Consider the following 22,206-nt stretch of genomic DNA (forward strand, 5'->3'; position numbering starts at 1 on the left):
ATGGCCGGGAAGGAGAGGGAGAGGGAGAGGGACCGGGAGCTGCTGCTCATCCCGGTGGCAGGTGACCACGCCGGCGCCGGCGCCGGCGCCGAGGAGGAGACGTCGTCCCTGCCGGTGGCCGGCTCGCCGCCGCCGTTGGCGCGCAGCCGCCACCACCACCGTACCGGCATCGAGGTGATTCTTTAATCATCCGCTGAACAGTCAATTGTTTTAAACTTTTAGAGTTTTTAATCTTTGCATGTTGAAGTACAGAGACGCAAATATTTAAATTTGGAGCGAATAAAGGTGAAGCTAAATGTCGGTAAAATGTTGTAAAGTAACTTAAAATTGCACATTACGTAGCCGTACAATTTTGGACCAGGCAATGTGCCATTCTAAATGACCAAAAAATTATATATATTCAGGGCAACCATATGCCTAGAAATGTTGTAATTCTTTTTTCATACGATACGACCATACGTGCACAGTCCATGATCAGGTGTCCTGTTGATTCTTCTTCTAATCCGCACATTGGGTATGTCGGACTATCAGGCCATCTCTCAATTGAAGCTTATCCGCCATAAGAATCATTCGCTGTGCACCCAACCAGATGAAAAAAGTTTATCTACCTTCTGCCTTTGCTTCCAAATGAACATGTCTGTGATACCTCCTACAAACTGCATTTTGTAGGCCGATCTTGCCGAGTATATTCCTGACGGGTCCAGCTCCAGACGGGCTGTGTTCTTCTGTCTAGATTTTTATGATATTTTTTCTCGGCTTTTGCGCACACGTTTTTTAAAATGATAAACGGTGTATTTTTTTAAAAAAAATCTATATATAAGTTCATCATCTCACCTTTTTAAGTACGTTTTGAACTTTTAATAGTTAATTTTGTTTATACCATTGAATAGCTATAAAAACATATAATCTTTCACCTTCGGTTTCATCAGTTGGTTGTGTCTGTTGGATTAAAAATCAAAGGTGGATGAACTCCTGTGCTTGTCTCTGAAGTCTCTTTTTTCCTACGCATTGGTTTCAACCAATTGTTACCTGTCAACTCCTGCGAGATGGCTCTGTTGTTTCTTTCTGCAGGCTACGCATGTACTATAAGTTTGGGGCTAGTTCTCTTGGTGATAGACCGTTGATCCATCTGTCCTGCCAAAATTTCCCTAGCTTTCCATTCCTGATTGAGATCGAAGTGGCAGCTTTAAACAGTTCATTCTCTGTTTCATCACAGGGCACCGGTGTTCCTGTCCATGGTTTCTCCCTGGCTTCTCCACAGCATACGTAGCAAGTTTTCCATGTGTTTTGCAATGCCATGTACATTAGAAAGAGATACATATATATTCACTGAATATCTGCAATGATAAACAGATGAACATGCAGGTCCTACACTCCTACTTACGACATTAACAATTATCACATCTTGCAGGCGTTTTCAAGGGTGATACGCAGCTGGGCATGGAAGAAGTTCATGACTGGATGGTACTGAACAATGACATGCCTCGCCGGCTCCTTAATTTCCTTCTTGATGTAATGGCAATCAATTATTCTGTTAGTAACTTCGAATTTATGTTTTTTTAGTGTTTTTTTTTAAAATTATCATAGGCTAATTCATAGAAAGTATACTCATAGAGTATTTTTTCCATACTTGAGTAGGTACTATAAGGTACCCTGTTTTCTATATAAAATTTGGTATCTTCTAATATCTAAAGTGGTGAGAAATATCAAATTTTACATAAAAAAAATAGTACCTCCTGGTACATTCTCAAACATGGTAATGCTCATACTCATATGCATCATATTCAGAGACTAATATATAATTTACAACTCAACTTGTGTACTCAACACACAACTTGCTCATGTGTGATGCTGCACTTGTGCATGCAGTGTCATCCTGCTCCCCATTGCCATCACGTTCTACACCACCTGGTGGTTCATCCGCTTCGTCGACGGCTTCTTCTCCCCGATCTACATCCATCTCGGCATCAATGTCTTCGGTAACTCAACAACTCAATCACAAAATTCGGACAAGAATTTCGAACAAACGTTCATCTGCTACACTCTACGCAATCGCTGCAAGTCAGCTGAACTAAAATATTTCGACGATGTCAATTAAATTATACTACCAGGAGAATACACCGAATACATACTCTTACTGATTTCAGCCTGAATACCTGACGATGGTGACCGTCGCCATCTCGAGCAGGGCTGGGGTTTGCGACGTCGATCACCTTCATCTTCGTCGTCGGCGTGTTCATGTCGTCGTGGCTGGGAGCATCTCTCCTCGGCCTCGGCGAGCTCCTCATCAAGAAGATGCCGCTGGTTCGACACATCTACTCTGCCTCCAAGCAGATCAGCGCTGCGATCTCACCAGGTTTGTTCCATCCGAAAAACAAAATTCGCTGCAAATTTGTCAAGTTTCAAATGCGTTATTAATAGCTATGAGTACAAAATTTCTGGAGTAATATGATTTCCAATGTAATTCAGAGCAGAGCTCGCGGGCGTTCAAGGAGGCGGTGATCATCCGGCACCCGAGGATAGGCGAGTACGCTCTGGGATTCGTCACGTCGACGCTGACGCTGTGCGGCGGCGTCGCCGGCGACGGCGGCGGCCGGGAGCTGGCCTGCGTGTACGTGCCGACGAACAACCTCTACCTCGGCGACATCTTCCTCATGAGCCGAGCAGACGTCATCGTGCCGGACCTCTCCGTCCGTGAGGCCATCGGTACAAGAACACCCTCATTTTTCTTTCTCAAGATTTAGATTTTTAACTTTAAATTTAATATTAAATTTAGAGGTTTTTTCACCAAAGTTTATTTTCCAAAGTTATTTTTCGTTTACAAATATACTGGTTAACTTTTTCTATAGAAAAACCAAAAAACCTCCCCAAGACAAGCCCTTGTTGACATGGCGTGTACAGGATTATTACGAAGTCTGGTGCTTGATTTGGTTTGGGAAATTTTGTTGCAGAGATCGTCCTCTCCGGCGGGATGTCGGTGCCGCAGATCATCTCGGCGGTGGAGGGGGCCGTCGGGCTCGGCGGCCATGACCGGACAGTCAAGAATCCGTAGTACAGTAGGTTACTGTGTTCGATCCCTCTCGACAGAAGAATTTGAAGAGAATGCAGTGTCTCATCTTTAGTTTCTGTACGCATAGATGATTAGTTACATAGAGACTAGAGAGGAAGAGGTTTCCAGCATTGATAAGATGCAACCATGCATGCCTAAATTGTAATCCACTGTGAGACAGCATTCAGCTTGCACATAATTCTGTCATTTTCCTTTTCAGCAAATTATTGGTACACAGTCTGATTCTGGTACAGTTTGTAATTGAAGCAATATACAAGCCTCATTCCAGTAAAGGCGCAGGAGCACACAACTTATTCAGTTATCAGCATCCATCTTTGCTGTTTGTCTATTCACAGACATCCAAACTGATACAGACAATGTGTCATGAACTTTCGACGATGCCTTTCCTTTGCTCGCCGTTCATTCAATGTTGCACTGCACATAATTGATTCAAGGAACTCATATAAGATGTAATCAACGCAATGAATTTCGCAACAACTTGCCAGATATCAGGGTTGCTGAATGCCACTAGGCCAGGTCATGTTCTTGACAGGCTCAAGAATTGCTTCAACTTCATGTAAAAGTTCATCATCTATGCCTGAAGTTGACACTTCAATTGCAGAAGCCACGTTCTCTTCTACCTACAATTAGGGAACGAATTGAACAATACTCAAATCATATATGGCATAATATTGTTTCTTTTCTTTTGCAAGGAGAGACAATATTCTTTTTGTTGAACTGTGAAATTTCAATTCTCCTTTTTTTGTAAAGAGGGGACTGAAGTTGTGATTAGGTGAACAGATGGAATGAAGTAGCCATGGTACCACCATCCAAAAAGATACCTCTCCGATTAGATTGTACTGAGAACAATATTCTTTCTTTTTCCAGTAAAACTATTTGTTTCTTAATTAAAATAGATTAACCTTTTCGGCTTTTCCCCCTTACGATATGACTAGATTGAGCCAAATACACTTTTGTGGTTGTTTGGATCCCATGTATTACAATTAGTTTTTCAACCAAAAAGTAACTTATTTTGAGGGGGAAAAAGGGTTTTAGGTTCCTATTTGGTCATTCTGGATTTTTCTGTGTTCACAATTTTTTTTTGGAGAACAAAATAGTAAAGCATGCATATTTTGTGTATATTTTGCTTGGTCAAGCTGCCCAGGATGCACTATTGCTCATCTCCACCAGCCAATCTAATTTCTTCCAACTTGTCCGCTAAAATGTGTGTGGCACCACCAATATGCCTGTTGTCTCTTGAGGCACAAATGACAACATAAAAAGCCACAAGCAAGTGGTACCATATAGGGGAAGCACTCTGTTGCCATCACCACATCATCATGGACTCACGGTCGATGTGCATTCTGGTCCATGTCCACTTGAAGCAAGACAGAGATGATCAGATGAACTCCTAATACTTGCTATATGTGTACATAGTTGCAGTTTTTCTTGGCAGGTTAGCATTCCACTAGAAAAAATACTTATACTCCACTAGAATAGCAATGGATTGGATTTTGAGGAATAGCTAAATCAAAACATATTTTAAGAAAAATGACTCGGATGTTTTTCAGAAAACACAATTTTCGGGGTTTGCACAAAACTATTTTTTCCCCATAAGTTAGTTGTTGTATCATCCAAACAGAATATTTCCACTAACCAGTTTAATATAATCCAGTTTTCCCAAAAGGCTAGATCTAAAGCACCCATCAGAGTCGACAGGTGATTTAATCAAACCAGATTAAGGCCGCGTTCTTTTGAGGGGGTGGTAAGTTAACTTACCCCGGCATAGAAAACGTAGTAATAGATTAGTACATAATTAATTAATTATTAATTATTAAAAAATATAAAATAGATTAATATGATTTTTTAAAACAACTTTCCTACATAATTTCTTTTCCAAAATATACACCGTTTAACAGTTTGAGAAGCGTGCGCGTGGAAAACGATGGAGATTAGTTAACTTACCAGGGCAGCCGAACGCGGCCTAAGGCAGGTCGGGAGTTTCATGGAAATAGTATTCAATATGTACAGGCCAAAATAACCATGTGCATGCTCATTTCTAGCTCAGAATAACAGTGGTTCAGAATTTTAACAGAACAACCATAATCTATTTTGAGTTAGTAGATAAATATGTTGCACAGGAGGTACAACATAGAAGGTAGAAAGCATGGAGAACTGAGTACCTGTTCTGGAGAGTTCATTCCAACAAGAACTGTTGAAATTTCTTTATTCATCAAGCTGTACTGCATAGCTAGCTTTGTAATGTTTTTCCCCTTCTTCCTACAGTGATCTGCTGCTGCCCTGCATGCCAACTGATAACAGGACGTATTACACCTCATTTTCTAAGAGCATCAGCAGTGTTGTACTAAGACAGCACTAGACAGAGGAGAGAGAGACACATCTACACATTGTGCAGAAATCAAGCTGCATTGCTAGCATTAGTGAATTAAGTTAGTGACACTAGTACAGCTTTTCACTGATTTTCTTTAGTAAACAACAGTGAGGGAGACCCCCCACGGTTAAATTTAATAGATATGTCACATTGTATCAAGTCATGATTGTAAAAGAGTGATATCTCCTTCCCTAAGCCAAAGTGAATGTAGACTTAATTCTGCCTCTACCGCAGCCTTCCATCTTGAAACAGAGGGCATGATCCTTTTAAAGTCCATTTCAATTAAAGATAATCAACTTTGGCTTAAATTTTTCAGCAATCATTAAATTTGCCATCTCTGGTGAGTGGTATCGCGATTTTTCACCCTTATAATAATTCACACTATGTTAACTTTCTACTTCCAAATTAACATTGTACTGACTTCAAAAGATGTAAACAGGCGTCTACCCATGCCAAGCATTTAGTTAAGCACTAACCAACATAATATTTGAACTTTGATATGAGTCTGATATGTATTTGTTTTTACATTTTAGTATATAATCTGCATTTCTTCCTAATCTGCTTCAATTTCCTCCTCAAAACTCGAAACCACATAATTACATAATTGAATATTTTGACATCATCTTTTATTGCCTTTTGACATTCGAAATGTGGGTATTCTTCTGAACATAGGATACACGAAAAAATTCACACGGTCACCATGTGCAAACAAATACAAATAACAGAACACATCACAGTAGTACCTTTAGTTCTTTTGGTGCAGGGTGCCATTCGGGTGGCCCGTTATCTGTGAGAAGCCCCATTGCAAGCGGTGAAGCACTGATCACGCCAACTCCTTTGCTCTTCAGGTAGGGAAGCAAATCCAGAAGCGATGTATCATTGATCCCATAGTGGCAGTAGGACAGAATCACATCTACAGATCCTGGCGGCACTCTGTCGAGCACATAGGTGTAGATGCTCAACGGGAGCCCTGTAATCCCGATGAACCGCGCCTTCCCGCTCTCCTTGATCTTCTGGAGCGCCGGAATCGTCTCGTTCACAATCTGAGGACAAACCACATATGCACGCCCAACAAGACAATAGTTACAGTACAGAACCATGGGTGAGAAGCTGTATGCTGCAGTTGCAGGGTACGGGGGAGCAATTCGTCGAACAGGTGGTGGGCGCTCGCGGACCTGGTCGAGGCTGGTGAACTCGATGTCGTGGCAGTGGAGGATGTCGACGTAGTCAAGGCCGAGGCGGGCGAGGCTCTCGTCGACGCCGCGGGTGACGCGGGCGGCGCTGAAGTCGAAGCCTTCCTTGTAGCGGCCGCACTTGGTGGCGACGACGACGCGGTCGTGCGGGACGGCCGCGGCGCGGAGGCAGTCCCCGAGCACGGACTCCGAGACCGTGCCGCCGTAGTACCTGCGGGGTGGGGTGGGTCAGTGAGATCCGGCGTCCGGTGGTGGGGGATAGGAGGTGGTGAGGTGAGGTACGTACGGGGAGGTGTCGAAGAAGTTGACGCCGAGGTCGAGGGCGCGGCGGACGGCGGCGCGGGCGACGTCGCGGGGGACGTCGCCGAAGACGTGGCCGAGTGGGGAGGCGCCGAAGCCGACGGGGCTGACGCGGAGGCCCGTGCCGCCTAGGTCGCGGAGTTCCATCGGCGGCGAGAGAGCTCAGCACCGAGGATTGGGTCGGGTGCTGCCGTGCTGGTGGTCTGTCGCGCGTCGAGTGAAGTCGTTTTCTATCCGTGTTAGAACTACGAGACCTTTTAGGAGCTCGGAATTAGACCGTGCTTTCCTGGACTGACCTAACACACGTAAAACACGGCATGGCCTCACACGAATTAAGCTGGACTGACACGGTACGATTATAGATCGGGTTTGGGCCTAAAACAAAGTACATTGGACGACACGGCACTATCATTAGGCTTGCTTAGCGGGCACAGCCCAATAGAGGCACGAAACATTTACGTCAGGTCAATTTTCTTTCTGGATCGTGTTTCCACAATAGATCAATTTTATTTCTAGGCTATTGGTCATGTTAACGCTATATCCATGTACAACTCGACACGCTTGTCTCACAGATATTGTCATGCACTCACATGGACACAATTATTTTGTCGATAGGGCGATTTCTCTAGCTCGGTGCTTCAACCATTGGTGGCTTAATGCCTTTGACGCATGGACCACCGTAATACGACATGACAATACAACAGTAGACTAAACAACTTGTATTGGGTCGTCTTTGGGCCGGCACGACCCAAACATGCATAATATGCTTTTGGGTCGTGGCATCACCCTCATGTGCCGGCACGGCATAGTGAGCAAATCAGGTCGAACCGGCATAACTAATTTTGACATAAAGCATGATGGGTTAGGTCGTGCCTAGCACCCGGTGCGACCAGACCCAAGTCCCACCTCTGCCTCATTGACTGGAATATGATCATCCGTCTTAACTTAATGGTGTGGATACTAGAATAATCCTAGCCGTCCGTTGTTCAGAGCAGTGACTCTAAATTCTTTTGATATAGTATATGTTGTAACTTTATTATTATTTTTACCACAGTGATTTGCTGTGGTACCCTGTCATTTTTCTCACTGTGCGCCGCTGTGCTACTCTAGCATTTCTCCATAATGTCAGATGATGCGGTCACGATCGCAAGCAAGTTTTACTAACTTAGGGAACAGATGCATATGGTTATTGTCAATGGTAAATTATCTTGTGTGCATCAGCCCTAGTAACCGTAACCAAGCCACGTGGGTGCCCTCTCCCACAAGGAAGCTCCACCTTTTACTTTAGTGCTTTACCTATTTCGGGCTCGCCTTTTGTTAACGTCGAAAATGCGATCCGACGTATTACATACAAAGGTCTAGGAGTCAATCTTAGATAGCTCTAGTGCAGACCTAAATTCTTAGAATGCGCGGACGTGCCAGTCAGTTTAATCCTGCAACTGACAAGATAAACGGTAAAACAAGCCGATCGGTTATCGAGCCGATAGGTAACTAATAATCCGGCCGATCGGATGTTGATGTTGCAACGGTTAGCCGATAGGCATAGCAATCGGCTGTAAAAAGCTTGGATTGGCTAGAAACTTGACCGAAATAAACTTGGAATAAATATTAGACTAACATAACTCGCCAAATCACTTATTAATCTTAGTCGATCGGACAATCCCCTATAACTAGGTCAAACTAGGCATACAGAGATTGGACTTAACTAAGACAGTATGCAGTCGAGTACGATATGATTATAGAAAACATAAAGATCGATAAGACTAATAAATAAACCGACGAATTACTTGGAATAAACAATAAATCATGTGTTGTGATCGGCTAAAACCAATTTGAAATAATACAGTAAAGCAATCAGCTACTCTATTGATGTGTATATGATAAGCATGTAGATCGGCAAAGATCATCGGCTATAGACGGCGGACAAACAACCAAGATCTATAAAATACCTAGCCTAGATTGCTAAGAATAATCATAGAAGATCGGACCTAACCGAGACAGTTCAAGATTAAACATAGCAATGTCAGGATAGATACTAAACAGATCTAGATTGCTATCAAGCCAATGAGCCGATGACTGGTAACTTATCGGCTGGTACTTCGATAAAACAATGAGTAAAATATATCAATCTGATATAAACCATTTGACAAACGCAATCTACTAGATCGGATCTAACCGAGATAGTACTAGATTGAATATGTCAAATAGCGAATATCAAACCAACATAGATCGTCTAAAGTGGTCGACCAGATCAACTCAAAATACAAAAGTGATCTAAGTTAAAACTGATATGATAATTAACAATCGCGCAACTAGATTAGAAGATCAGACCTAACCGAGACAGTTCTAATCTAGCTGAACGATTATTGTGGCCCGATGGAACGATGGACTTACCCCTCCGCAGGAGATCGAAGCAATGCAGCCCTGTGTCAGGTGCCAAGTTCCGCCGAAGTTGAAACCTCGGACAAGAGGGTGGCGATGCGTCGAAAGTAATTGATCTAATTGATTTGTAGATGATTTACAATGACCCAGGGCATACATATTTATTCCCTTGGGTGGGGCTAGGCCATGTTGGACACGACATACAACTCCTAATAAATAAAAAGAAATAATAAACTTCTAGATAGATTCTATCTCTAACACACAAGTCCCGATTGGACTCTAATCTCTTAGAGATAAAATCCTAACTAATTAAAATTAAATTACACGGACTCTGATTATTCCCGAATCTATCTGTAACAATCCAGACCTAATCAGACTCTATTTCTTATCCGATCCGAACTCCATCGGCTGAATCCAAGCTGTATTCCGACTGGTCTTCTATCCGATTGCCCTGTTTCTTATCCGATTCGGTCTTTAATCATAGTTTAATCTCCAACGGCAAATACCAAATTCTGGCGTTAACACATTTCAAGGGTTTACCTTTACCTCGCTCTGGATAGTTTGCCTTTACTAAAGGGTAACTTTACCTTTGATGATCCCTCATAGCTACATTGCTAGAGAGACGCTGCTTTGCGCGGTAACTGTCCCACAATCTTGATATGTTGCAACCAAAAAAAAGTTAACTTGGAGTCACTCATCTTATCGTCAAGTAACAAAAAATCATATGACGAAACCACAGTAACAAAAATATTGATCGTTCAACTTACAAACCCACAAAACCAGATTAAACCAGATTTTGGCTGACGTGTCATCTACATAGCTTCTTTAATCCGATATGGCAACTGCATGGTGGCGTGTGTATGGTATTACAGCCACATTTAAAAAATAATAGAATCCACGTGTTAGTCATTAGAAAATTAAAAAAAGTGAGACCCAAACACTTTACATGGCACTTACTATTAGCAAAAAAATGGCTAGGACCATAGGGTCCACATCTCCTTCCTCCTTTCTTTCCCATCTCTTAGTCTCCAAAATATGGTCGACGCTCTCAAGCTCAGGCATATGATCAGCAAGAGCAGAGTACATCGCAGTAACTTCCTCGACACTGCACATGGTCCGTAAGCTCTGATTTGGCCTCACCCTAGTCTAGCGCTGTCCTCTATCAATGACACTATCCTCAACAGTGGCTCGAGGAGGCCATCGATGCTCATGGCTGCTTGCCCTAGTAGGAGGAAGAAGATGAGGTGAACAAGGGAGCAACGACGCCAAATGGGCTTGTGTCTGCTGGGTTGATGGCATGTCAATGTCGTAGGTTGTTGCTGCTACACGTCTTCATCCCTCCTCTCTAATCTCTATCCCCTTTCCTTTAGCACTCTTAGCGGTAGAGGAGGTGACCGGCGTAGATCTTAGGAGGCCAATCCTAACGACAGAGATGACCAACAATACAGTAGAGGATGACGGAAACACCTCCTCTCCCCATGCAACAACGACAAGATTTTAAGCAAAGGGAGGACCGGAGGATAGGGAGAGCAACACAAGCATCAAGAAATGATATTGGTGATCGATGCAACACTTAAGTTAAGCCAGAGATGGCTTCACACGACAAAGAGGAAGATCCCAAGCTATCGGCGAACCAGTAGGCACTATCACACCTTCAAGTAGACGCAACCACCGTCATTTGCTCATTGTTGCGCCACAAGGAAGGATGTGGGGGAAACTTGTCTCGCCTCGATCTGTTCACCCTTCTCCATGTCCTCACTCTTCATCTCATCTCTCAGCGTTGTCATGACATAGAGAAAGCTTAGGCTCTAGTTCAGGAACGACGCTGACAGCGTTTCAGCGCTTGTGGATCTAGTGGAGGGCATGGTGGCTCATTCATCATCATTGTCTAGTCAAGCCATGCTCAAGCTTAGGCTCACCCTCTAGGTTGTTGACCGACCAAGGCTGCGTTCGACAACTTACTTGTTAAATGGCATAGAAAACGCGGTAATAGATTAGTATATGATTAATTAATTATTAACTATAAAAAATAGAAAAATGGATTAATCTAAATTTCAAAGCAACTTTCCTATAGAAATTTTTCGCAAAAATGCACCGTTTAGCCGTTCGGGATACGTGCATACGAAAAACGAGAAAATCTAGGGTCAAGAAGAGGGGACACGAAGGGGGAAAGAGAGACAGAGAGGAGTTAGAAGGGGGAGCCAACATGTCACTTGCATGTGATTAACACGTGATCCCAATTTTTTTAATTTATTTTTTGATTATTACGTCGCGTAAATGTCAAGTTAGATGAAGGCAAAGTCAACATACCATGTAAGTACCATGCCAGCTGAAGTTGTAACCTGAACCTCCTTAGGACCTCATCTATCCTATAGTGCACAAACATGTTTTACTCATTGAACAAATTTAACGGTTCAAATTATCCGCATCAAATCAGACCGTCCACGTTTCATCTACCCCTTTCCATTTATCAGCTCCCCAAATTGTGTGCACATTCCATCTATCTTCCTAACATTAAATCTAATACATTAAATCCGAATTTTTAAACTATTAATAATTTTTTCAGAGAACTCGTGAGATAAATATTTGCTAGAAATTAGATGATCACTTAATATTTAATTTAAATATATTTTCATGTAATATATAAAGACACGGAGAAATTTGTTTTTAAACTCATAATAAATTTAAGCTCAAGAGTTACATGGTTGTTTTATACGTCAGCAAAATTTTTCTTATTAAAGGAAGACAAAAGGGTGTATGTGATGCAACTCATGTTTGTATAAAGTGGTTTATATTAAATTTAGTTTTATAGAGTTCAAATTTTATGTTAATATCAAATAATGTGAATCAATTATTTAATTAAAATTTTCCTTGCAATGTATGAACTTGGGTATGGTAGTGATTCTAAAATTAGTATATCAATTATCCTTACAATTTGTTGATATTGTAGTGATTTTGAAATTAATAATTATAGGTTCTGCAATTACTGTCCAAACTCAAAAACTCTTAGTTTATTACGATATGGTCCAACCTATAATTAATTATACAAAACTGTAAGTCACTGTTGATTGATGGTTTGCTGCTATTTTATCATAGTTTGTTTAAATAATCAAATTAACAAATACTTGATGGACAAACAAATTCAAATATTTGGTTTATACTGCCTCTGTTTTATATTGTAAGACTTTCTAGCCTAGCCTAAATTTATTAATTAATGAACGTAATATATATATATATATTCATTAGTATCCATATGAATCTAAGTTGTTCTCTTTCCTCGTGCTATCGAATCAGCTATTGGTAATATCATAGGTAAGAATGAAGCCAATGCAAGACTAGAAAATCTTACACTGTAAAATTGTAAATTATATATACATATGATTGTATTTGCATTAAAATAAATTTATAATATCTTATTTACATTATTGAATTATAAATTAAATCGTAGTGTTAGCATAAATATATTGCTAGTTTTCACTTGTTTATGAAGATGAGTGATGCGTTGTATCCAGCTTTGTGGTGTAAGGATGTTTTCGAAACTCAACGAGGGACTTGAAGTAGACCTTTTCCCGCTGGCACCGGCCCACAGCTGCCATCGGGCCACACCACCTTGTGTCGTCGCCTAAAGGTGGACTGAATGGGCCAATTGATCAGCTCTACAAAGCCATCAAAAGCCTAATAACGGCCCACTTGTTAGTACCAAACGGTAATGGTGTCCGTCTCGCTTTGCATCAGTCTGAGCTCCGAAGAATTTTTTGAATTTATTAGATAATTTATAAAATTAAATTTTTATTTAAAAATTCAAAAATCTACCCTCCTGCCGCCCTCCTAGAATCTTTCGATTGAACCGTCGTTTGATACATATATGTAACGTATGTAATTTTTTAGTCACAAACATTACCTTAGTTTAGTGGTCATTGTCCCTCTTCTATTTAGGAGACCAGAGGTTGAATCACAACAAGAGCATATTTCCTCTATTTTTGCCAACCAAAACGCCTAAGAAAAAAATCAAAGAGAATATGCTCTTGTGATTAAGTAATTACATACATTATACATATACGTATCAAACCGCGGTTCAATCGAAAAATCCTAAGCGCACACGGCAATTTTTCATTTAGGTCCTTACCTGTCACACCTAGAAATTTACACCAAATTTCTAAACAATAGCATGTATTAAATCTCAGTCCAGGAATCAGCCCGAATACACACTATGACAAATTAATACACAGTTCCACGACTTAGAAACAAATAAAAACAAGTATCTATCGAAATGCAGCGGAAAAGGAAAACAAACTAAACCATCTCATTTTCAGCTTTAGCTGGCGATGACAACTCCACACCATAGGCATTCTCGACGGTGGACTGAACCTCACTTCAACCTTAGGAACAACCTTCTGACTGAAACTCTGGCACTTGCTCTGGTGGAGAAAAAAATTAAACAGACTGAGTACAAACCACCGTACTCAACAAGTAACACCCAAGAGAGGGGAATAATGAATGCAATAGGGTATAAGGATAGGCTAAGGTTAGATTGCAGAAAGCTGCAGTAATTTAGCAAAACAGTAAATAAAATAGATTGAAATAAAAGTAAAGAAAACATTTAAAATAATCATCCACTATTCAACGTTACACCACGTCGCAACAGGCCCAAACCACTGTCCAGCGTTACACCACACTGCAACAGGGTCAACCCTCTGCCCAACGTTAAACCATGTTGCGACAGACCCAAACCACTGCCAACATTACACCACATTGAGCAGGGTCAAACCAGTTCCAAGTTCATCAAGTTATTAAAAGGTTCACTAATCCTAGTGAATCTGTAAGTTCGTCCAATAACCGCGGGCACGGCTATTCGAATAGTTTTACTCTGTAGAGGTGTACAACTTTACCCACAAGACATAGTTCCACTACACTTGAACGTGCGCCGGTGTATCACCACGATACTACGGAAAGGAAACTGTGATAGGACCTGTCACATAACCCTCCCTATTTAATCGCACCGCACTTCAGGTTTCACCCCCTCCTTTACACCAAGTCGAGCAGTCCCCTCTTGTGCCTTGATAGATCCGGAAGCAGCCGAGGCTTTCGTTACACCACGATTGCCCATCCATACTCCATCATGCCTACCCTTACGTTGGTACGTCAAATAGTTCGAAGCAATGCTCCAGATCCTACCTTACCCATTTCGGCTTGTGGTTAGTACGGGTAAGACTTCTAGGGTTTCCCGAGAATCGGTCCTTAACTGCCATGGGTGCGACTCTCAAAACCATGCACCCACAGTCTACCGTAAGCAATATTTTAGTTGTATTTAATCCACAACGGGAGATTAATTATGATCACAACCATTAAAGGTCTATCAAAGTCTAATCAATAATTAAATAATAATTGGTGAGCTAGTTGAACTAAGCATGGCTAAGCATTGCCTAAGCCTATTTCTAGTCAAATTAACCCTGGGATGACAATAATAATAAGGGGACATCGACGGGTATAAATATAGTTGCCCAATACATAAATAAAGTAAATATATTTGCATAAAACAATGCATGTTTGAATGTAAAGCGGGGATTTTATAATCATGGGATCAATAGGATGCAGGGTGACCGGCGGTGGCGGCGCGGGGTTGCTCCGCGACGTTCGGCAGATGGGAGAGACGCACGGCGGAGGCGGCATCGGTGGTGCAGCGGAAGTTAGGCGCGAGGGAGAGGCAAAGGCGGGCAGTGGCGCAGCTCGGGGAGGTTAAATAGGAGCGAGAGGCCGTGGCGCTCGCGCGAAAGGCTGGGAGGTGGTTGGCGGCGGGCGCGGGGAAAGCGGCGTGAGCGGTTGCGCCCAGTCGTTGCGGGTGGCTCGAGGGAAGCGACGATGCGTGGCGAGCGGCGCGGCGGGAGAAGCGGCACGGGCGTTGGGCCGGTGCGGAGAAGCGGCGGCGGTTGTGGCCGACATGCGCGGCGTGGGTCAGAGCTTGTGCGGCCAGCAACGCGAGGTGAACGCGGTGCATGACGAGGCGGCGCAGCATGGCTCGGGCGTGGCTGGCGCGACGCGACGGCAAGAGAGGCGTGCGGCAGCGGCGACGTGGCGAAGCAGCGCAAGGCGGCGCAACGCGACGGTGCTAGCATCGCGGCGAGCGCGAGGCAGAGAGCCGTCTGGGACGCGACGGCACGGCGGCGAGGACGCGATCTGCGGCGGCGAGGCAGAGCGGCAGCATGCGCGAGTGGAGGGCGTCCGGCGTGGCGCGAGGATGCGGCTCAGCGACCGGCGGCAAGGCAGAGCGACGCAACGGGCGCGCGATCGCAGCGGCGACGCGACACACGGCCATAGCGATGGCGAGCGTGCAGCGGTGGCAAGTTGCGGTGCGGGTGCGAGGGCGGCCGACAGCGAGGGAGCGGGGCAGCGGTGGCGAGCGAACGTGGCGTGGCACGACGAGTGGCGTGACTCGGGACAGCGGAGAGGACGACGCCCAACGGCAACAATCGACGCTCGGTGGAGGAGATCGATGGTGAAGACCGATGGTGACACGGTGGCGGCGTGAGAGAGAACGGAGAGAGCAAGGGGAGATCGGCTCACCGGCGCTGATGACAACGACCCGGTGTGGAGGGGCGGCATCGAGGCGGCGACGTCGGCACACGAGCGATTGCGACGGCTGCGCGAGGAAAAGAGCGGCGGCGGCTCAAACAGGCGAAGGGGGAGCAGCGATGCCGGGGAGGCGATTTAGAGGTGGCGGCAGCATGTAGGGCGGGGAGGTGGTTAGCATGGCGGTGCGTGGATGCGGACGGTGATGCGCGCGGTAGTTGGCGGTGGCGTGTGGGACGCGGGGAGGCGGAGAGGTTGTTAGCGGCGGCGTGGATTGTGGCTGGTGGTTGCGGTGAGCACAGGGCCGATGCGGCGCGGATGCGGTGGCGTGACCGCAATGCAGGCGCGAGCTGAGCAGCGGCCGGTGCGCGTGACGGTTGGCGGCACAAACACGGCGCGGACACGGGCGCGACGAAGCGCGACGCAGCTCGGTGCGGCAGGGCGCTGCGGCGGCATGGCGTGCGCACGGGAGGTTAGAGATGGCCCGACAGGTGGGCCCCACCTATCGGTGACCCCAGGGGAAGGTGATGGGCTGGTAGGGTGATGGGCTGGCAGGTCGGCGGGGAGGGAAGGAAAGGAGGAGGAGATAGGCCGAGGAAGGTGATGCGGACTTTGAGCGCCGGTTGGTTCGCGGATCGAGAAGTTGCGAACAGAATGCGCCTTCGCTCGACAGAACTAACACGTGCACGAATCAGAGATTCGTACTACGAATCAAATCCGAAATACGAAACCGTGCACTGTTAGCGGAACAACGACAGGATTGAACGACCCGTTAAATCGAGATTTAACGACTCGCTAAACCGGAAACTGAACGACTTTAAAGTCAATCCAATCTACGTACGAAATTAAAGTCCGCACTGTAGATCAATCTCACATTAGCTAATAGATTAGAAAATCTAAACAATTATATGGTAGATTAATTTAGATTGATTCACAAGAATAAAATATATGCGAACCTGAGATTTGGGTAAGAAAACCAGCGGACGACTGCACTGCTGCTCGTTACTAGACAGGAGGCGGTGGTAGGCGGCTCGAGGAGCACGGGAGAGGGAGACGGGGAGAAGAGGTGAGGCTATAGAGGGTATTTATAGGGGAGAGCTAGAGATAAATCGAGTTATCCATCTCCTATTAAAAAGGGATAGATAAAATTTCAAATGGATAAGAAAGATGTTGGAATTAGTTTGTACCGTGAGGGAGAGGTGGGGCTGCACGGCTGTGGAGGGGGGAAGGATTGTGCGGCACTGCATGGGGGCAGGGGAGACGTGCGATCGTGGGGCAGGGTGGGAGATCGCACACGCAGGGGGAGGGGAAGAGGAGGTGCGACAAGGGAGTAGAAAAAAAAAGAAAAAGAGAAAAAGAAAAGAAAAGAGAAAAATGGAGAAAGAAAGAAGGGAAAAAGAAAAGAAAAAGGAAGGAGGAAAAAAAAAGAAATTGCCTCTAATTTTGCTGATTTTTATTAAGTTTATTTGAGCAAATTTTATTGACTGCAATTCAAATTTAAATCCTATTAATATTTTTTAAATGCTTTTGGATATTTTAGAACATCCGAAAAATTTCCAAGTAAATTAAATTAAATTATACATTGGGTTTTCTCTTAAACTTTAATTAAACAAATTATTTTTAATATATTATTTAATTAATTCTTGGCTAGGGTAAACTCAGGACGTGATATTACCGCCCTTACATAGGGCGGAAAGGACCTAAATAAAAAATATCGCCATCCGCCGTCATCGCCCGTCCGTGTCGGCTGGCCCGCCGTCTGGGAGGGCGGCAGGAGGTTAGATTTGTAAATTTTTGAAATGAAAATTTAATTTTGTAAATTATTTAATAAATAAAATTGAAAATTCAAAAAATTTGAACTCTGAACAAGGTTATACTGTTTTCTACAGATATATTGAATCGTACTGTGACTTTTGCTCTCGCAAAATTGTGCAATGCTTCTGCCTGGCGTTTTATTCCCACGGTTTATATTATAAGACATTTTAATTTTTCAAATTAATTTTTTAAAGTTTTATTTAAGTATAATAAATATAGTAACATCTAGAAAATATAATAAATTTAGCATCAAAATATATTTAATGTTTAGTAAAATTAACTTGCTGTTGTATGTGTTATTGTAATTTTCTATAAAAATGATGAAACATAAAGAAGTTTAAAAGAATCTAAATGTCCTGCAGTACACAGCCTTTAGTTATTTCATGGTTGATATCATTAACTTTTTAACTGATGTTTAACCATTTATCTAATTAAAAAGTAATTACCGTTTATTTTCTTGTGATTTGCTTTATTGTTAAAGGAACTTTAAGCATGTCTTGAATATTTATCAAAAAATATAAATATTACCAATAGTTAATTATATGTATAAAAGTCAACGGTGTTAAACTAAAAACAGGCGGAAGCATTTTTTTTTTAATTTTAACAACACAAAAGTTCTCATGTTGGCCAGTCGACGATCAAGGGGAGCTCAAGAATCAGCTACAAGGTGATACGGTGCACTGAAATACATTTGTTACATAGAATACCATATATGTACGCTGCACTGTAAATATCTCCTAATACAATTTTACTAACATTCTTTAACACACGCTAGAAAGAGTCGAAACCAACGGTAAATCCCGCTCACTAAAATCAATCATATTAAAAGTACAAGACATATGTGTATTACTTGTAGACAATGGAATTTCACACACCAAATGTGCTTCTCCAAGTAGGTTGTTTTTTTTCCTCAGAAAGTGGGTCCAAATAATCCTATTGATACATATAGGCCGTGTTTGGCTGTAGGTGAGGAGTGGATGCGTTATCCGGCACGGAAAACGTAGCAATAAATTAGTATATTATTAATTAGTTATTAATTATTAAAAAATATAAAATAAATTAATATGATTTTTAAAACAACTTTTCTATAGAAAATTTTCAAAAAAAAAGACATTGTTTAGCTGTTAGGGAAGTATGCGCGTGGAAAACAAGGGGTTAAGATAACTTGCTAGCTCTCGCAAAGGTGGCCATATTCAATTAGGAACAAATAATTGCAACATCCTTCCAAAAACTATTGGCAGACTGTTGCGAGTAATCAGTAGTATCGGCCAATCAAAGTCAAAATGGTGTTAAGACCGAGACTAATAATATAGCCAACAAGCTCCCTCTGTAAAACTGCTTAGCAGATTCAAACATGCTCCCTCTGTAAAATTTATTTCAAAACCTCTTTTTGAAGTTTGGTTTCAGCCAAAGTCTTCTACTAACTTTCTTCTAACAGCAAGAGTAGTGGCATACCGTGGATCAATCTCTAACCCTTTCTTCTCTCTCTCCAAATATAGAATCAGCTACTAACTTCACTGTCGACTGCTGCTAATCAATACTATCAACTCATGTTCATCACTCCATCAAGGCTAAACCGTAGACTTCTAACCCAAACCACTTCAGCACTTTTACTCTCCACATCATCCCCGAACAAGAGGATCACTAGCCCAGGTTCCTTGCTGCACGAAATCTCACTTCAATCCCCTCCAAAGATCCTTGGCAGGCAACCTTTCTTGACTTAGCCTCCAAGCCCGTTTTTAAATTTCTTTGACTTACAAGTGGGCAGCCTCCTACTCTCTCCTCACAACATCCACCGCCCTCCATGCCCAATGGAAGCCCGAGAAACCCCATGATTGCACTAGCCACCCCTCCCTCTCACTCCCCCCACTCCACCCTTCCTTATTTCTTAAGCATGCACGCCAGGAGCAAGGGCATCCTCCCTACATCGCGTTCCAAGTCCGAGCAAACATATCCCATGCCCGGAATGGCTGGAGCTCGGCCATCTTTCCCGGCTCCGGCAACTTAGTCATCGTCGTTCTGCATCCTCGGTGAGTCCATCTCTCTTTCTTCCTATGGAACGTTATCTAGGTATCACGCCGAGCTCACCCGTACCTATTTTGCCCTAGAAGCAATCTGTCGAACACGTGATGGGTGTCACTGACCTCGCCGCCGGCCACCATCTTCGCCGCTCCCGTGGATCTCGCTTCCTCCGTTTCTTCGCTTGGTGAGCACCCTAGTACCTTGAGACAGCTCATGCACTAACTCTTTTACACTAACCGAGCCCTTACATGCACTAACCAAGCCATTGCAACCACATGCATGGGCATACCGAGACATACCGCTTTGCTGTAGCTCATGTTCTAAGGGCTACGGACCACCATTTCCCTCACCACCACCACTCAGGGATGTGCAAGAACCCCCCTCTATATTTTCTCTTTTGTGCTCGAACCGATTCGGTGCACCGATCGTCACCGGCGAGCCCTAGACCGAGATTAAGCATGGCTGCCACACTTGTGAGCTAGCCAGAGACTTGATTTCTTGAATTTAATCAACTATAGGGTCTAATCTAAAAACTGCCAAAGACTCATATTTACCGTAGCAAGAGAGTGCGGGTTGATTTCCCCATCTTTCGAGGGTCTCTCTGCAAAAACGCCTCTCACTAAGAAAAACCTTTCACTGACATGTGGGCCCGGCTGGAATTTAATTTCGAATTTGATTTCTATTTTTAAAAAAGCTAAAATTGAGCAGAACTTCAAAAATTTGTAGAAAATTCATTTTAACTCCGAAAATTATGAAACCAGTTTTTTTAGATCCGTGAAACTGTGAACTATTTTACAAAAATATATACTTGGTGTACAAACTTTTCCTTTATTTTCGTTTTGCCCTAAATATTGCCTTGAAATTGTTAAATTCATAACAAATTAAATGTAGCTCTGAAAATTGTGAAACCACTTCTGTTAGTTTTCTAAAATCATGCTTTGTAACTTTGGAAAAGGAATTTTGTTCACTTCTGTACAAAAATATTGCTTAATAAATCTTAGCCCTTTTTAAACCTTCTTAATTATTAAACGCATATCTCTGTAAAACAAAGTGACAAAATAAAAATTCCTTCACTAGAGACCACCTGAGACCAGAACATAAGTCTCATGCATTTTCATCATTTTTGGTTTTTATGCATTTTTGTATTTATCGTATATGTGTATTTTGTATAGAGGAAGAATACGTCTAAGAAGAAGAGGGTCAGTTTGTTGACGACCAGGTTCAGTTGTTTGCAGATGAAGGCAAGTCAGCCCCTCCTTTGACCACTTTGATCCTATGTTTTATTGGACTAAATGATTCTATTGTACATATGCATATTTAGCTAGTATTAATTTTGGTAAAAGAAATTATATAAATGTGGGAAATGGTACATATGACCCAACTGCTGCATAATCCACCTTGAAAATATTGAATCCTTGCTGGTTGTAACCATAGGGTGTTTTTGAATACAATTATTGTGTTGTTTGGGATTATACTATGCTTATATTGCCGCTATATGCTTATGTTCGATTACCTCCTTGCAAATTACTCGTTTTGATAAATGTTATATGTGAAAATGGTTATTTTGATGTTGCTGGATAGAATTTTAAATGTGTGAGTGTTGTGAACTGAAAATAGAGATAACTTGTTTTAAGACTTGGACGGCAAGTGGTGTACATATGGTGGTAGTTGTGCACTGATAAGGGGAGCGTTCATCCGGGTCAATTAAGGACCTCACTCTATGTCACCAACTAATGAAAACAGTACAAACCACATGTGCTAAGTATGGGCTGGCCTTAACCTTTTAAGTTGTTTAGAGTTTAGCTTTGCATCTTGGTAGGCCGAAGGGTACGGGTTACCGGGTTTTGGTAACTTATCGGAACTTCCTATGGTTTGTGATGGAAATGATTAATGACTTGTGGTATGTGATGATTTGAGCAGGCAGTCTGTCCCAATACAACGGTGTCTTGCCTTATGAGGGATTCCGGGTAGGTCCTTACGGCGCTAGGTTAAAGCGTGGGCCCGCTATCTAGTGACGCTACTTTGCTAGTAGCGTGGGTAAAGCACACATCGTGCTGGTGTAAGGCTAGACAATAAACAATGTAGTGGTTTCGTTATGACCTCTAGATCACACTTAATGTGTAGAGTGTGGTGATACCGAGGGGTATCAGACAAACTAGAGCGATCCATATCATGTGGGCTTAAAAGTTGTACAAACTCTGTAGAGTACAAAACTAATCGATTAGTCGTGCTCACGGTCATGAGCGGCATGGTGAAGTGTCATGAGTATAGTTGTTGATTTTGATAAACTCTTGTGAACTTGAAAAATGGTTAGAATATTTTGTTGGTGAACTTGGGTAAAGTTCAATGAATGGTGATGGGATGATGGTAAGTGGTGATGATCTACCTTAAGGGGTAGATGAGTGTTATTTATTCATTTACATTACCAGTTTTACTTACTCTATACTATTGTTATAAAATTCCGTTGCGAAATATGTTGTGAACTA

The 22,206-nt window shown here is 42.8% G+C and overlaps 2 protein-coding genes across 2 annotated transcripts; one reads left to right on the plus strand and one right to left on the minus strand.

Annotated features, from left to right (window-relative positions):
* LOC102718789 (protein LIKE COV 1-like) lies at positions 1–3,201 on the plus strand. Its single transcript, XM_015843292.2, has 6 exons — positions 1–174; positions 1,412–1,464; positions 1,870–1,979; positions 2,189–2,356; positions 2,470–2,706; positions 2,952–3,201. The coding sequence occupies exons 1-6, from the start codon at positions 1–3 to the stop codon at positions 3,050–3,052; spliced, it is 843 nt and encodes a 280-aa protein (XP_015698778.2). The 3' UTR covers positions 3,053–3,201.
* A 37-nt stretch (positions 3,202–3,238) lies between these two features.
* Positions 3,239–7,169, minus strand: LOC102719064 (L-galactose dehydrogenase). The gene is made up of 5 exons (XM_006663957.3): positions 6,921–7,169; positions 6,617–6,845; positions 6,185–6,484; positions 5,233–5,361; positions 3,239–3,690 (listed from the first exon to the last, which is right to left on the minus strand). Exons 1-5 carry the CDS (start codon positions 7,079–7,081, stop codon positions 3,559–3,561), a joined length of 951 nt encoding a protein of 316 aa, XP_006664020.2. The 5' UTR covers positions 7,082–7,169; the 3' UTR covers positions 3,239–3,558.
* Between the last annotated feature and the right edge of the window lie 15,037 nt (positions 7,170–22,206).

The sequence above is a fragment of the Oryza brachyantha genome, chromosome 12, assembly GCF_000231095.2.
Source record: "Oryza brachyantha chromosome 12, ObraRS2, whole genome shotgun sequence".
Lineage (NCBI taxonomy): Eukaryota > Viridiplantae > Streptophyta > Magnoliopsida > Poales > Poaceae > Oryza > Oryza brachyantha.